Below are 11,570 nucleotides of genomic sequence, written 5' to 3'. Positions count from 1 at the left end.
AGAGTTGGTTTCACACTTTGTGTGTATTCTCACCACACCTGCTTGTCTTTCTAGTTTCTCCTCCACATGTGAGATGCAGCAACCCACTAATTTTTTTCATTAAAATAAATCAGTCTTTTGACAGCCTCCTCAGTGGGATAGAAATAATTTTTTTTTTTCATTTGATTTTTTTTTTAAAATTACGGAGAAAAATAATATATAAAATTACTTAAAAGAGAAAAAATAATGTTTTTTTTATTTAGTTTGTCATGTAAAGTAGGAAAAGAATGGAACATAGTGGAAATAAGAAAGAAATAATATTAAAAGAACATGGTTAAAAAACCATTGACTTATCTTACATAGAAGCAATATTTTTGCACAACAAGATGTCTTTGATACTATATTAGTTTTGATTTTTTTCTTTTCTTTTCTTTTTTGATTTTTATTTTTGTTTTAAAGAGAAGTTCGGGATGACTGTTTCAAGCTTGGGTAATAGATGTTTTACTTTACCTTTTAGTCGTTTTTTTTTACATTTTATTATTATTTTTTTACTTAATAAATTATTTATCGATTTTTTGGTATGTTTAGGGAATAAAGTTACATTTTTTAATAAATTTGGGAAGTGTTAAATTTTGAATATGAGCGGGTAAAATGTAAAATACACCGAATAGTTAAGGGGATAAAATATATTTAACCTAAAATTTATAGTAAAAAAAAATTCTTATATATGAATCAATTAATAAGATCCGTATAACTCAATTATGTAATCAATATTCAGGCTAATCACTTGATTAAAACACAAACCTTATTAGGACCCACAAATCGATGGAAGCCACAAAATCAACCTGGAGTAAATCAAAAGTAACCAAATCGAGGAGGTCAAATGAGAAAAATAGAATGTAGTCTTCACTTGAAAATTGGGTTGCTTGGGCATGGCCCTATGGAGCATCTCCGTGTGTTTTCTTTCTTAATCGTTGCTCTTTTTGATGGGGTCCTTACATCTCTTTCTACTATGGAGGCCCTTGGAATCATTATGGTCTTAGTCTTTGAAAGCAAGATTAGGAACACATCAACTCAATTATGAATTTTTGTGGGCATCATCATAGCTTTGATTTTGTTTCTTTCAGCCTCTCTCTATTTGTTGCCATGACTAACATTCATTTCTTCCAAATTAGAGGCCAACATCATTATAGGGGTTGTCTGGATGCTAACTTTATTTTATGCAGCCATGCACCCCACAAAACGCATTCAAACCAACACAACACATACTGAAATTATTTCACATTCCTACATAATAATGCATTTTTTTAAAAATAATATTTAAACAAATGTTAAAAAAGTCCTGATTTTCTAATTTGTATGAAAATTTTTTGGAGTCTATTATTCCATGGAACCGAACTCCATTCAAAACGAAGAGGTTTTCTTTAAAATTTCATCTCAGGAAATAACCGCACGACGGCTGATTATATGAGCAGGTCAAATTGTAGGTGGTGTTTATTTTTTTATTTTTTGTTGAAAGCAATTTGTTTTTCAAAATTTAAATTATTTATTTTTCTACTTTTTCATGACTTATTATAAACTTTTTACTATAGAAAAAACCAAAATATGAAACTTTTTCTAAATAGAAAAATTAACATATTGGTTTTTCTTTACTTTTTAATACTTAATATAAATAAAATACTACAAAAACAAACAACATAATATTTAACACTATTAAACATTAAAGTTCTATTTAAAATTAAGTACAAAAAAAAAACAGCATCAAGAAAATCTCAAGTAAAAGATCTATAAAAACTATATAACAAAAGCTATCATCTCCAGAAAATCTGATATATGAATATACATGTAAACTGCTTATCAATGGCTGGAACAATTCTTACAACAACTAAGACAGATATGTACACCACACACCTGATATCCAACTTCTGAGACACCTCCGATTCCTGATCAATTTTTAACCCCCCCATCAAAACCTCCCAGATAAAGGAACAGAAAGAACCCAAAAACTGATGACAGATGAGAAACTCCAGCGGGAGTCGCGGCCATTAGAAACAGCCCTCTCTTGTGGTTGCACAATATCATTTAACAGCAAGCAAGCACCCTGGGGTTGAGGGGTCACAGAATTGTGTTTAAAGAATTGTCTTATAGCCTGCAATAAATCATGAGAAATTCATTACATAGATGACAGAGATAGTCTATTAATGCATACGTATATTTGGTGTAGAAGAAGAAAAATTACAAGTTTATTATGGCTTCCTTTCTTCCTCCCCTGGACCAGTATATACTGTGGAGAAGTCTTATTTTTCAAATTTGTAATAAAAGCACTATTCTGATAAAGACACTAAAATCTGTCAAGTAAAGCTTGTGGGGGAGTGGGGTTGTCGTTGGGGAGGCAAACTTTTGTGGCTTTCAGTTAAAACACAACAATTTTTCTGTTCTTTCTACCTCTTCCATGGACTGGTCGATCCCTAGCATGTGCTCAAAATTTGTATTTGTTACAACACCCAGACACGCGCATAAGAAGCCTGATAGATTTACATACGTATAAATGTAAATTGAAAAAAATTACTTCAATATTCATTCTATCAGAATGTTGTTTCTCATCTGAATGCGGGTTACACTTCTTTCATTCCCAAGCCTGATACCATTTTTTCCAAGGAGCTTGATATAAAGCATCCTAGTTAATATCTACAGTACTAGATTAAAGAAACCCATCTTCCTACAAATAAAGGTATTGTCCACACCTATTCCATAGACGGCGCTACCCTCTAAGGATTAAAAGCAGAAAAGAACTAAAATAATAGTGTGCAGGAAATACAACTCTTTGGAATTGCATTATCAGCTCACTGTCAAAGAATTCTTTCATTTTTGTTTTCTTTTTTGGCTTTATGAAGAGAAGGACAAGCAACAGTTTGATTGATCTCTTCCTCAAGAGAAAAGATTAAAATGTTAGAAAAAAACATAGCCAGGTCAAACATCAACATTTTACCCTTCTCATCCTCTTTATTTTATGTTTTTCATTAGATCTAACATTTTACCATGCCATACCAACTCACTATATTTGGAATGCTTTCACTATATTCTACCAATATAAATTATTATACTCTACTTGCATTGTTGCACACGGTACATATTATACCTCCAATAAGAAGAAATACTACTATATATACACGCCTCTTACAATATCAAATATCAAATTAACTGGCCAGTGTTTATGATAAAGTCAGTTCACCATGCTTTCAACTATGAAACTTCAATCAAAAGATATCTAAGTGGAGCATTTGAAGGGCCTGATGTCTTCCATGGGTTTATTGCTAATGTAACTAGCACATATGACTTTCTAAATCTATCGTATATTCAGTCAGAAGCTCTTTGTCCAGTATTGCAGGTTATCAATAATTCATAACAGGATGAATTCATCAATTATACCAGAAATAAAGCAACTCTCATACTTTTCAGGATAATCACTATAAATATTTTCTACTTTCTCCCATAATGCCCAAATAAGTCTACAAATTTGAAGGTACAAACACAGAACTCTTCCATGTATCAGTAATCCCAATGTCCTAAAAATTGGATAACCGCTTCATCCATACTGTTTGCATTCCTCAAATATACAAGAAAACCAAAAAAGAAAGCGAATTCATTAGATAAAATTACCAGAGAGAAGAAATACCCACAAGCAATGCAATTAAGCGTGATATCAGATCTAGGTATTTGAAGCTTAAGCATAACATGTGGAATATTTTTTTCCATATTGTCCAATGGCATTTTGTACATAAAGAACCCCATCAAAGTTTATATAATTCTCACAGCAACAAAGAATTTTATAATTTTAACACCGAAGGAAAACAATAAGTTCATAATCTTTAAATTCTTAGATATGACTTACCGAGTGAGAGATACCTAGTAATAAAGCAAGAGGATATGAGAGAGGTAGAAATGTTTGACTAATTCCATGGTTGTGACAATGAAACAGTTGGCGTTGATGCCCCTAGACCTTGTTTTCCATGTATAGCAGAATTGAGTACATAGTATTGCTCAACAACAGAATTATAGAAAGCTTGTGTATAAGCCTCCTTAGCCTGTAAAGAAGAACAGCCATCCTGTTAACAGTCAAAGTGGACCATATACATGGGCATGAGATTTGCTCCTTGTAAGCAATATCATCAATGATAGTTGAATGTAGAACAGGAACCTGCTTAGTTAAAAATATAATACAAATATAGCAAACAAATGGACACAATTCCTCTTCAAATTTCACTTATCAAGAAAACAATTCCTCTTAACATTTTGGGCCCATCAATCTGGGTATGTTAAGTCACATGTATCATGGTAAAAAGATAAATCTAAGTTTACCAGGTATAACATAAAAATATCCGAGATTATGCATTATTATAACTGGGGCCTTCTAAACCTATTTGAAGTTGATAACACAAATCAAGCTTCCTCGTTCCAAATCCAGTATCACAAAAAAAATTCTTTTTGTTCTTTGTTCTTTTTTTTAATCAGATTTTTCTTCTTTGTTCTTTTTGATACAATATGGAATATCATTGAGACTAAACTAAAAATCAGGATGGACAGGAGGAGATCTCAGCCTTTACACTGATTACTTTCCAACAATTATCTCCTGCATAATGTTTATGTCCAAGCCAATGATAGGAGTACCAGATGAAGCTTCATGGAGAATATATGTAACCCAAAAATGTGGAAGGCCATAGCAAGTTAAGTGAACTAACCTCATCAGGGTTTTCATAGGAACCAGCAATTTCATGGAATTTAATTTCTGGTGCCACTGATAATCCGGTCCCATGAAAAGAGATCAATCTTTTCTCCCCAATTTCTTTTTCTACCTGAGAAAAAAATATTGTGCAGTGACAGAAAATATGATATCATAAGAGGCAACAGATCAGGGGGTGGAACATACCTGGAGAGGAGGAGGCATGATGTCATGACACATCAATGTTAAGGGATAAATATGCCCTGGAACCCCAGAATGTTCTGCAAGCCTTCTCATATTATCCACTGAAGATGCATCAAAGGGTGCCTGACCCCTCTTATATCAGTACATGAATGTAATGGCATCACCAAAATAGAAAGGAATCAAACAATCATATTGCTGGGAGATTGGATTCTCCACATGTTTCTTTCTTTTGATTTTGTTGGTAGTATGAGGATTCATTAGCTAGGAAATAGTTGTTTTATTCTTTTTTTTTTTTTTTGGTTTTGTGCACTGTTGTTTGTAAATATCATGCATAAATGGGTTGCACTGCCTTTTGTTAGGAGCTTATATCATCCATTCACCTCTATTTGCTTATCAGGAAAAAAAAATTTTAGTTTCTTTTACAGACCATTGCATCCATTCATCTTTTTTTGTATACATCTATAGCTCCCTTCTGATTTCTACCCCCAGACACAAGTTCTCCATGGACAAGAACAACTACTTTCTTTCCTAATGGAGTCTTATCTCCAGCAGGATTACTTGAATAAATCGATAGAACTTCTTCCTAAAGTACTTTCATGGGCAGCACCATAACTCATTACTGTAGTTGCCACCCCTCTTAAGTATGTTGCATCAGAACAGATGGAGGGTATGGACATGGCATGACAAGCAAGAATGCATCAACATGGCAAATCCTAAACAAGACATAGATATCCTAAGGCACAAGAAGATAGAAATCTATACTTTAGTTAGTAATTACATTAAATATGGCAAACACAAAAGATTAGTCTTTTCAATTTTTTATCTAATGTTTACATAACTTCAGAAGAAAAAGCTCAAATCATAACATGTATCCTACTGGTATTACATCTCTCTTCCTATGGTTTCCTAATTGAGACTATGTTCTGCTCTTATATTAATAAGACAGAATGGTTAGGCCTTAATGTTCCCAATGTCTGTTTGACATGTAAAGGACATATTCAAAGAGATCTCCTGAGGTTGGGATCAGGAAGAGGGTCAGAGAAATCACCTGTCCTATTGTTGTTGGGAGTTGGGGGGTGGGAAGGTGGGGGGGGTTTATGCTGGGGATCTCTATGAGAAATAGAATTTTCATTGATGCACTTTGAAAGCTATTATCGAAATTTATTCTAACTTATTCATGCCATTGTGTTGATTATGATCCTTTATTCTTTTTCTTGGAGGACCTACGGTGATGAGATAAACTCTTATGCCATCTTTTTCACCATCTTTGCTATATTTTGAGCTCAAGGGTCTTCCTACTGCCAGGCTCTACTCCTTATATGCATGGCTCTCTCTCTTGGACTCTTGAATTCTAGAGGAATTTCTTACATTGAGAAATTGAAGATTTGTCAGCTTTTCTTGTGTCTTAGCAAAGTGTCCTCTCTCTTGGAAACTCCAATAAAAGGTGTTGAACCTTTTTTTTTTTATATAGGTAAAGAGAATGTATATTAATAAGAGAAACGCCAAAAAAAAACCCCAAATGACATAGAGAGTATATATGGGCGCCTAAGATGCCACCAAGGGATAACAAAAAACATCCCCCCTCAACAAGACCTTATCCAATCCACAAAATCTATAATAGAAGAAGGGCCAAGACCTATAAACAAATTGAACCATACCCAAAGATTACACAAAAAATTAAGTTTAATAATTCAATCAGAATGCTCCTTGTTTTTGAATGCCCTACTATTTCTTTCCTTCCAAATTGTCCAAAAAAAGGCACAAAAGGGCAGAGCCTGCCACACCCTTTTCCTTCTCCTTACCCAAAAAAGACTGGTGCCCACTTGTGAGCATCTCTCTCATTGAAGAGGGAAGAACCCAAGACACCAAAAAAGAGAAAATAGGAGATGCCAACACCAAAAAGAGAAAAGGTGTTGAACCTTGAGGCATACTGCTCCTCTCCCTCCTAAACCCTTTATGGAGTTGAGTCCCCCCCTTCTTTCACCTAAGACGACTTATTTGGAACTCCAAAACTTTTCTAAATTATAAGGCTAGGTTTGGTTGGCTACTAATAGAAAGGTAATACAAATGATATGCTCCAGCTAAGAAACCACCATAAGGTCATTAGCCAGATTGTTGTGTTATAGCTTTAGGAGTAGATAATTAGCAGGGCATCTGGCATCTTTTTCCTCCACTGCTCCCTTGCCTTGGAGTCATGGCAAAGATTGCTTCAACAAGAGAGATAGTCTGAGCATCTCCAAGGGTCTCAAGGGTGGCAATTATTTCTTTTTATTGGTTTGAATGAAGCCTCAAGGGCAGGACATTGTGTTGGGGAGCTATCTTGGTGAACTTGGAGGGTTATTTGGCTAGAAGGGAATGCTAGGATCTTTGAGGATAAGAAGAGATTGATAGCTGCAAATCTATGAGAGAATGTCTTTCTCACATCTATTTGGATGTCAGTACCAAGGTACTCTCAGGAGTCCACTTAGCATGATTTTAGGATATTGCAGTTTGGCTTGCTTACTGGTGGTGGATATACAGGTTGGGTGGATTCCTTCACTAGTTGGTGTTCTGAAGCTCAATTTCAGTGTACATTCATCCAACAATCCAGCAATCCGACGATTTGGGTCCAATGGGCACTAGTGGATTCATTAGGGATCACCGTGATGAGATTACTCAAGCTTTCTTGGTGGGATCTGGTCTCTGACTAATTATTGTTGCAAAAATATTTGCTTTCCTTGCAGGTTTGTGCATCAACAATTTCTTTGTGAATGGGAATTCAGCAACAATTTTTTTTTCTTTGGCTACTATAGGTCATAGAGGATTTTGGAGACTATCAGATGGGAAGGATTGCAGACCTTGGTAAAGGATTGGATTGCTCTTTCTTAGGTAACCCTAAATCAACCAATTAAGGGGTCAATAGGGTGGGCAAGAGGGGAGCCTCTTATCTCCTGCCCCCATAGTTTTGATGTTGTTTCCTTGACCATGCAAGGCAAAAGGGTTTCGATCACAGGAACTTCTGGTTTTTTATCCTTGCTATACTCTTCATTTTCTTTTCTTGAAGGATCATTCGACCTTCTTTCTTTTGTACAGATTCTTACTTTTCTCTAATGCAATACATATATAAATCCAAAATATAACAATAATATTAATGTGAATAATATTATTTTATTATTTTAAAGTAGAAATCTATAAAATAAAATAAAATAAAAAATCATAAAATCTATGTACAAATTCCAAAATTTATGCTGCACAATAATATAAAGAAAAAGCTCCAACGTAAGATGAAAACTTATTACTGCAAAACCAAAAAAAAAAAAAAAGGGAAGAGATAAGCAAATCCTATCCTCATCAAAGCATTAAAAAAAAAAGATCAATATTTTCCAGAAAAACTGAAATTATAACAATGGTGTGGAATTTTTAGTTTTTTAATAAATAAGTGTGCAAAAACTCACTGGGTGCCATTCTTTGGTCAGAGGATCAGGACGGTCCCTACCCCCACTTGGTGCAATCCATATTATTTGTGATCCAGCCCTAGACTCAAATAAGTTCAGTTAGAAAGCCATATATTTATGATAGAACACAACACAGCAGATTTCAGCACATCAAGAAAATTAGGCAAATAACATCTAAAATGATGACACATGACCAGTCTCTGAAACTAAGTATAAAAGATGGAACAATTTTAAGGCAGAATTCCATCCAGCTAAAGTAAATTGTCTCCAATTATAGTAATAGACTCATATACAACCAACCTAAAAGATCAAGGGTCTGTTTGAGATAGGGAGCTGGGATATTCACCCATCAAATATCAACTCACAAGGGCCACTCATGGGAGTAGTATAGAAAGTGGGCTTCAATGGAAGAAACTTTATGGAGCCAAAAATCTGGAGAAATTTGGTTAAGAGAGGAAGATAACAATATCATGTTCTTCCACAAAATGACCAATGCGTGTAGTAGAAGAAACTTGCTGACCATAGTGAGAGTTAATGGTGATAGTTTGTTTGAAGAGGGCGAGCTAAGGATGGGGTGTGTAGAGCTTTTCATTCTCTTCTTTATAAGACAGAAGATTGTAGACTGAGCACAAGGGGGTTTGTGTTTTGAAGTGTAGGGGAGTGATAATTCCAGGAGATTAGAGAAGCCTTTTTCAGAGGAGAAAGTTTTCAGTACTCTTTCTAGTTTTAGTAGGGATAAGGCTCTAGGGCCAAATGGTTTTACTATGTCTTTTTGGCATTTATTTTGAGACATCGTCAAGTGTGAGATTATTTTTTTAGGGAGCTTTTTTACTCGAGGCATTTTCTAGAGAAGCTTAATTACCATTTTCTTGGTGTGAATCCCAAAAAAATATGGAGCAGAAGATTTGAAAGAATTATGACCCATTAGTCTTGTAGGGGATTGTACATGTTGCAAGCTAAAGTGTTAGCGAACAGATTTAAGAAAATGGTGGGAAGGGTAGTTTCAAATTATCAATATGCTTTAATAGAAGGCTGACAAATTCTGGATGCAATTTTTATTGCCAGTGAAGCCATTGACTCAAGATTATAGAGCAACATTTTGGGGCTTATTTTAAAGATGAACATTGAGAAAGCTTATGATCATGTTAATTGGCACTTCTTAATGGTGGTCATGACTAAAATGAGGTGTGGCCAAAGGAGGATTAGATGTATTTCCATGACAAGCTTTTCTACTTTTATTAATGGAACTCCGTGTTGTTTCTTTCAGACTTTGCTGGATAGGTGTTGTTTGTGCAATAGCAAGGAGGAAACAATAGATCACTTGCTTATGTATTATTCCAAAGCATATATGTTATGGCAACTAATTTTTTCTCTTTGGATGTTTTTTTTTTTTTTTTGATAGATAAACCCACATAATATATATTAGAAAAAGGGAGCTTAAAAGGCAACCCGAAGTATACAGGGAGTATACATTAGTCACCAAAAGACAAAAGACAAAAAGGCAAGCACTCACCAGCCCTCAACAAGAACCCAACCAGTCAACAAAGTTAATCAAAGAAAAGGGTCCTACTTCTAAACAAGAAGACTTAGCCCAAGAGAAGAGATTACAAACAAAAGAATTTTTCATTCTTTGAATCGACAAAACCTCATTATAAAAAACTATCATGTTTCTTTCCTTCCAAACTGTCCAAAATAAACAAAGAGGAGCTGCCTGCCAAGTCTTTCCACGCTTCTTGTCCACAAAGGAAGCGAACCAACCTAAGAGAGTGTCTTTAACCGTAAGCGGGAGTACCCAATTAACACCAAACAAAGAAAACACAAGATCCCACAAAACCCTCGCCTTGGGGCAATGAACAAGGATGTCATTTATCGTCTCCTCTTCAGCACAACACAAGAAGCACCTGTTTGCTAAAATCCAGCCCCTCCTCTTGAGCTGATCTTGGGTTAGAACCTTTCCCCAAGAAGCTTCCCAAGCAAAAAAAAACCCACATTTGTAGGAACACAAGGGCTCCAAATGATGCTCCACAGAAACGGGACTGCACAGCTAGGATCAAGAGAATTGTAAAGGGAATTTACAGAAAAAATCCCATTCTTCAATACTTTCCACATCACTTTGTCCTCAAAACCAGTAGCTAGCCTCTTTCCTTGAAGGGTCGAAAGAAGCCTCCCCACCGCCTCCACCTCCCAATCATTAAAAGATCTAGAGAAACGGGGAATCCAAACCCCCACATCCCCCACCGAATCCTAAGAATCCGCTACCCATGCATCTTTAGAGACCGCTAAGGCAAACAAAGATGGAAAAGCCTCACAAAGGGGATTATTCCCGCACCAAATGTCCTTCCAAAATGTCACCCTTCTATCACCCCCCACAACGAAGGAAACATTTTTAAGCAACAGAGAATCTTCCTTTCTAATTTCCTTCCAAAACTCCACCCCATAGCCCTCCCTAACCTCACGGGAGTTCCACCCTCCACCTTCTTCCCCAAACTTCCTACTAATTATAAGCTTCCAAAAGGACTCCCTTTCAATTGCAAAGTGCTAACTCCATTTGCACAAAAGGGCCCTATTGAGGATAGAAAGATTCTAATCCCCAGACCACCCTTCTTTTTATGAGAACAAACAACAACCCATTTTACAAGATGAGGCCTCTTCTCCAACGCTCCCTCACCCCAAAGGAAATCCCTTTGGACTTTCTCCAGTCTCATTTTAACAATTCTTGGCATACGCATCAATGACATGAGATAGGTGGGCATGCTAACCAGAGTGCTCCGAATGAGAGTGATTCTCCCTTCCTTGGAAATGAACTGCCTCTTCCACAAGGCAAGTATCTTCCGCATCCTCTCTTCCACGCCATCCCACACCACCACCGACTTGTGCGGAGCACCCAAAGGGAGCCCCAAATAAGTGGAAGGAAGAGTTCTCACTTTGCAACCTAGTTCAGAAGCCAAAAGCTCTACATTCTCTACTCTTCCCACCGACAGAATTTCACTCTTATTCAAATTGATACTCAGCCCAGAAGTGGCTTCAAACCACATTAATAGTCAGCTTAGAAAAACCATTTGCTCTTGGGAATCCTCACAAAAGACCAACGTGTCATCAACAAACAACAAGTGAGAAACTTGGATTCCATTGCCACCCCTTTCTCTTATCCTACAACTTGTAAGGAAACCCCCCCTTACTACTTTGTTAATGAGGCAACTTAAGGCCTCCATCCCTAAAACACATAAGGAAGG

The 11,570-nt window shown here is 36.0% G+C and overlaps 1 protein-coding gene across 5 annotated transcripts in view; it reads right to left on the bottom strand.

Annotated features, from left to right (window-relative positions):
- Positions 1-1,751: 1,751 nt before the first annotated feature.
- LOC100264363 (glycerol-3-phosphate acyltransferase ATS12, chloroplastic) overlaps positions 1,752-11,570 on the bottom strand; it is a 35,080-nt gene continuing 25,261 nt past the window's right edge. For 2 of the 5 annotated variants that reach the window (XR_009464895.1, XR_009464897.1), the window contains 5 exons: positions 8,338-8,416; positions 4,907-5,026; positions 4,719-4,832; positions 3,872-4,064; positions 1,752-2,128 (listed from right to left, as the gene is read on the bottom strand). Coding sequence is in view for 2 of the 5 variants with exons in the window: in XM_059734553.1 (XP_059590536.1) it covers positions 3,930-4,064; positions 4,719-4,832; positions 4,907-5,026; positions 8,338-8,416 (448 nt within the window). In the remaining 3 variants the exon portion in view is untranslated. Of the gene's footprint in view, positions 4,065-4,718; positions 4,833-4,906; positions 5,027-8,337; positions 8,417-11,570 lie in introns of all 5 variants that reach the window. The other 3 variants (XR_009464896.1, XM_059734553.1, XM_059734552.1) reach the window with 3 other exon arrangements.

Source organism: Vitis vinifera, chromosome 2, assembly GCF_030704535.1.
Source record: "Vitis vinifera cultivar Pinot Noir 40024 chromosome 2, ASM3070453v1".
Lineage (NCBI taxonomy): Eukaryota > Viridiplantae > Streptophyta > Magnoliopsida > Vitales > Vitaceae > Vitis > Vitis vinifera.
The sequence above is the reverse complement of the archived record's forward strand: the minus strand, read 5'-3'. Positions and strand labels throughout refer to the sequence as shown.